Below are 6,000 nucleotides of genomic sequence, written 5' to 3'. Positions count from 1 at the left end.
CCTGTGGTAGAAAAAACCACAGTTTTCCCTTTTAAGCAAGAAGGTTGACTATGTCATTCAGTGGATGGAAGTGTATGGCACAACTACAAGGTGTGTGACATTATAAACCACTCCAACACTTCAGTAAATATGAGCAGTAAAGGACACTGAACAGGAATGAAAAAGGAAAGTGGATCTTTTCAGATGCAGAAACAAATTTTAGGGAATTGAATTTACATGCTCAATAATAAACTGTTTTGCTGAGTTTTTATTAAAATTTACATAACAAGGTCCAAAATGTTTTATGACAGCTCATGAAGGCAAACCCTGCTTCAGCACAAGTATTTAATGCACAGAGACACAGTTCTGGCATGGGTGAGAAGAAAAATGATAGTCCACAAGGCAGCAGTGAAAAGGAAAACAGACACTCAGGAGTAAACTGTCTCACTTTACTTCTTTTCTTCAGCTCCATGTAAGCTGGTTTTAATTACATAAAGCAGATACCTAAAGCCTTCATCAATACCTAAAGGCGTTCATCAGCATGTGGCTCTCATACACATCTGAACAGGTAAGTATTACTCAGTTAGTATAACATTTTATTTATTTTTTCCTGTTATTTTTTCTGATTGTCTGATGTGTTCTACTATTTCTTTTGCCAGTAGAAAGAATCAATAATTTTTATTTTAGCATGGGTTCATCCACCAAATGGGTTTTTAAGACAATTTATAATTATTTCATTTTGAGTAACATGATTAAAATATCTGCATATATTTCACACCAATTCTTCCTCTGCAAAAACAAAACTAATATGCCCCATTAGATACCAGTCCTCTAGTATAGATTACATTTTCCTCATATGGCATCACATTAAGAAAGAATAATTTTGCTGTGACATTCTCCTTTCTCTGTCTACACAGAAATGTAGTGTATCAATTTCTAAAAATATGCTAATTATAAACCCTCAAATTAATGAAACTGGCCTTACATTTGTGTGAAGAAAAGTAAACCTGTATTTTCAATGAATATTCTTCCTAAGTAGGTAACATGAAAGTAAACCTTTCTTTCTCTTCTGAATTGAGACAGGTATTAAAAGGATTATTAGCTTTTCGCTGACAGAGTAATTTTAACATATTTTCCAAAAATAACAAAAAATTTATTTTCTGTAATATACTAAGATTTAACAAATACATTACAAAAAGCCTAAACAAAATAGTATGTTCACCTGTTATGTGCAAGTTCACGTTCCATCCATATTTCACATGTTAAAAACTTAAACCCAACCTCCTTTTACCTTTCCCAAGCCAAGCAGAGTTAAATGCAGTCTCTTTCCTGAAAGCCGAGTGACAGAGATTCTCAAATCTCTTCATCTGTTCCCAGTTCAGCTGCTGTTGCTCCTTAATCTTTCTCTCTAGTTTCTATTAGCACATTGACGAATGTCTGAGTATTTATTTCTGGAAAGGGGAGATAAAGACAGTTAAAGTTACTTCTATCTCATAATATTTCCATGATACAGCATAGAGAATGTGAAAATGGAAGTTTTACTATTAAGTAGCTACCTAATTAACTAATTCTAGTCCCAGAAGCATAGTTTGCACTTGTCCAAACTCACGCCCAATGACAGCTATGCAGTAGTATATGCCCACTTCTCTTTAAATCCCTCTCAATTTCCAAAGGCGAAACTCATTTTGAATAGTATATCATTACTCTCAACATTACTGACTATTTCTACTGTAACTGGAAAAAATAAATTGAAAGGTGATAAACCAGCTCTTTGATAATATTTCTCTGTTATCCCAGTGGGTTTTGATTCATTTGGACTATCTATTATAATGCCATCCAGGTTTGGTTGTGCATGCATTCCAGTATTTTTTTCTTTATGCCAATACATTCCCCTCCCATCACTGCAAACCTAGCAGTACAACTCATGGTACAAACTGCTAGTGAGAAAGATAACCTAGGACAAACCTTTCAAATCAGGAAATTTTTGCACTATCAGTATCTCCTCCCACAGTGTCCTCAGAAAGGCAACAATGCCTTTCTTCAGCTGATACAGATGTGAGCAAAATGAGCTCAACTCCCCTGAACAGCTCATCCTATCTCTGCAACCTGTGATCGCCTGCTCATGTTAAAGCAACCATGGTGATGTAACTCATTTCACATGATGCAAACTAATCACAATCTTACTTTGAAGTCCTGGATAATATGGAGCCAACTCTTTGAGCATACTGGTCATGGTAGGTACATCCTTTCCTAATAGTCTGTTCACAGCATCGGGAGCAAGACCAACATTGACTCCATCAAACATCCCTTCTGAGCTTCTGAACTGCTGGTGATCTTGGTACGAACCACTGCCAGAAAACGAGTCCTGATATGAACTCCAGTCTGTCTGGTAGCCTGATTGCTGATACCTGAATCCTTGACACCTAGATTCCTGCTTCCAGCTAGAGTTGTTGTTCCACCTAGTGTCCTGGTGCCACCTGGAGCCACCTCTACCTGAAACAGCAGAATTTGCAGAAGATGTACCAGAATTCACAGACTCGTTGTTCTTGTAAGAGGAATAGTTTTGTGGAGGATAGTTTGTAGCATATCTTCCAGTTGAAGGATATGACGCAGAAGAATCGGGATATGGTAATTCTCGGTCACTTACATGCGTTGCTTTTGTACAAATTTGTTGATTGCTCCATTTTGTATTTTCCCAGCCAAATGAGAGTCTGTTATCAAGAAGCTCACTTCCTTGCACATCACTGGATATGTATTCTGCTGAGTACTCCTTCACTAGGCTGGCCTCGTATGAAGAGGCCACAGCAGCCGAATTCCCGCACAGCATGGAGCTTCTGAGCTGTCCCAGCCATTCGCTGATACCACTGACAGGACTGTAAGGGGCAACAGCAGGAAACTCCCTGAGTGGAGGCATCACTGCAAAGTTGTCAGATCTCAGATGACAGGAGGATGATCCACCATCTGCTTGGTAACTGTCTGAGTGAGCAGGAGCGAAAGAAGCATCTTCAGAACACTCTTCATACTGAGACAAAAAACCTTGATTCTGGTCAGAACTTCCTGAATAAATAAAGGGCACTAAAAGTTAGCAAAATATTAAAATACCAACTGCAAACACAACTACTTTGAGATTTTATGTGTCCTTATGTTTTTCTCCCACTTCCTGCCTTTATGTCTTACCTGAGTTTGGCATCTTTTCACCCAAATCAGGAAGAGTTACTACTTGAATTTCCATAACCTTAACTGCTGTTACGCTGTTCAGTGAGACAGGAATGTTTTCAGACAGTTAAGTCATTAAAGCTTCAGAAAATGATATCCTGAACTGACTCAGAGGGCAAAGACACACACTACATCAGCTAATAAGCACTACGGCTGGCCATAAAAGTAAATTTTCACAATCTGTGCAGTCTCCAGAGTAAACAAATTGGTAGAACAAGATATCTAGATTACCTTTGTATTCTCCATCTGGCCCATAGTGTTCTGGGACACTTTTCCATTCTGGAAATTCATCCTGAGGTACTGACACCATTGGGCCTGAACTGTTCGTGTAATTATCCTATGGGAAGCAAAAGGTCAGAATATCTGTTTGGGAATGTAAGAATTTAAGAACTTTACAAATTTTGAAAAGCAACCAAAATACAGAAAGTTAACAAAGAACAATTTTAGGTGATGGCAAAGTCTATATGAGGGGTGTTTTGTTACCACATTATAGCACCATTTTCCAAAGTATTATTTGGAAGAGGTAAGTTTCTGGAGAACAGAAGTTGGTGTCTGGTGAAAACAATGTCTCCTGTTTCAAAATGATTGCCTCCTCTCTCTTATCATCACCTGACTAAAATATAAAACTGATGCGTATACAAATCCTGCCTCCATCTGGGGAATGCAGAATGGAAGGCCCACCTGAGAGACTGAGCTACAGAAACAATATTTAACCGGTCTTGGTGGCAGCATTTGTAGAGAGACAGTTACTGTAGCTCACCTGACATGGAATATACAATTGAGAAAACAGCCTGAAACAGCTTTCAGAAAACAAAAAACAAACCAAAATGACCACCGATCACATCCTGAATTTTGTGAACCAGTAGCTACCAGAGTGATGAACGATTTTTTCATAGATTCTGGTCCTTTTTCAGACTCCATTTTCCACAGGCAGTTAACCTCTTTGCAAAGAAGCTATGGAGGTTTTTAAGGACCAACAGATAGTCAAGGACATCTTGCCTTAGTCTTAACAGATAAAAACTCAGCTGACAGCAGAGCTACAACTTAGGAGAAAGACAGACCTCCCCACAGGCCCATGAAAGAAAAAAGTGGCACATTAGGGTGGCACTTAAAGCCTCACTGATCTTACAACAAAAGCTATCAAGCAAGGAACCACCACAAAAGGATGACAACCTGTCCATGAGAAGTAAAATGGTGCCCAGAACAGAACACACACAAAAAAGCCAAAACAGATATATGATGGTGTAATATTAAGAGAAATGTGCTACATAATTAATATCCTTGCTACTTAGAAATTGTGAAAGAAGAAAAGTGAAGTACATTTAACTAGGGGTTTTGACCCATGCCTGAACTGTTATGGGTTGCAGGGTGTTAACACAGTGATTTTAACCACTCCTTTCCTCCCAATGGTAAAATAACTCTGGATAAGATTCAGTTACTTACTGCTGCTTTCTTTTCACAAAAGGCCTTCAAAGCCTCCGTGAGTTCTTGTGTAATGTGAACAACAAGTGTTGCTTCTGAGTCTGAGGTGATGTGAAAAGTCTCCTGTCAAAAAACATGGTTATAACTGGTCATTAGGATGCCAAAAAGTCATATGCACAACCAAGATCAAAGTTATACTTTGATTTCGGTATAACCAAATTTATACTATTGGTTAACATACAGCATATATGATAAATGTATACAAAAATATCAAAAAATAAAATTTGGAACGTAATTATGGCCTGATGAAAGGTAAAACATGAACCTTGATTTCTGTACCACTCCTGTACTGTCAGTCCATAAACATTTTGTTGCAGACAGAGAAGAGCAGAAATTTTAAATTTATATTTTCTGTGTAGAAAATTGAACAAAAAAATAAGCTTCAGGCTGATTACTAAGTAAATGAATTTATAAGTGATTACAGTAAGTTAAAAGAATATAGGCAGTCTTTTGTAAGGAATAGCTGTGATTACTGTAGATAAAAGTCAATTAACTACCAAGTGTTTTTGTCATTTACTGATTATCCCTTAGACTTGCTCTTCCTCTCTCCCTTTCTGAAGTCACAAGTAACCACAGCACAGAAGACATGAAGAAGACATTTCAAAACTTTCTGCTTCTACTTCTAATTGTGTTTGGTGTATAAACACAATTCAAACTCAAATGAGATTTTTCAATTGCCTGAGGTACAGAACATGACTTTCACAGAATAAAATGGTGAACGCAAACGGTCAGGTATTTCAATAAACCCAAAAGACAAACCAAGGCTTACTATGTCACTGTCAACAGCAACAGAACTGATGAAACTTCCCCAGTCACTCCAAGAGCAGCAGCTGTGCTCTCTCTGGCAGCCAGACCAGACTGGCTCCTCTTGTTCACCCTTATCAACAATGCCATTAGATCCAGGCAGCCAGCAGCACTGGAGCTGTTACACATCAGTGCTGCTAACTAACACTGCTTGTCAGGGTGGCTCCTCAGCAAAGGAGAGAACAGACTGAGAGCTCACATTTAATCCAGCCAATTGCTCTGAGCTAAGCTGCAGCTGCACTAACTTTGCAGGGCAGAGTCCACTAAAATAGAAATTAATGTTGCAGTCAAATGAGTTTGATCAGTAATCAGAGGCTTCTTCACAATATTCACTGCATTGTACTGGTGAAACCTCACAACTCTTATCACAATTATTTGACATACGTACCAAGAACTCCAGAGCTTTCTGTTTCCGAACAGGATCATTCTGCGGGATTGTACAACAGGGAAAAAAATTTAAAAGACTGAATTTTACAGCAGTTGTTGCATTATCTTGTACAGAACAAGACATTTTAATCT

The 6,000-nt window shown here is 38.2% G+C and overlaps 1 protein-coding gene across 2 annotated transcripts in view; it reads right to left on the bottom strand.

Annotated features, from left to right (window-relative positions):
- Positions 1 to 229: 229 nt before the first annotated feature.
- The window catches only part of LOC134551049 (uncharacterized), a 29,549-nt gene continuing 23,778 nt past the window's right edge, over positions 230 to 6,000 (bottom strand). For both annotated transcript variants that reach the window (XM_063398127.1, XM_063398136.1), the window contains 5 exons: positions 5,870 to 5,908; positions 4,639 to 4,740; positions 3,427 to 3,532; positions 2,164 to 3,036; positions 230 to 1,430 (listed from right to left, as the gene is read on the bottom strand). In XM_063398127.1, coding sequence (XP_063254197.1) covers positions 1,375 to 1,430; positions 2,164 to 3,036; positions 3,427 to 3,532; positions 4,639 to 4,740; positions 5,870 to 5,908 — 1,176 coding nt within the window. In that variant the 3' untranslated portion in view covers positions 230 to 1,374. The remainder of the gene's footprint in view (positions 1,431 to 2,163; positions 3,037 to 3,426; positions 3,533 to 4,638; positions 4,741 to 5,869; positions 5,909 to 6,000) is intronic.

Source organism: Prinia subflava, chromosome 1, assembly GCF_021018805.1.
Source record: "Prinia subflava isolate CZ2003 ecotype Zambia chromosome 1, Cam_Psub_1.2, whole genome shotgun sequence".
NCBI lineage: Eukaryota > Metazoa > Chordata > Aves > Passeriformes > Cisticolidae > Prinia > Prinia subflava.
Note: the sequence above shows the minus strand (reverse complement) of the source record. Positions and strands in the feature narration are given on the sequence as shown.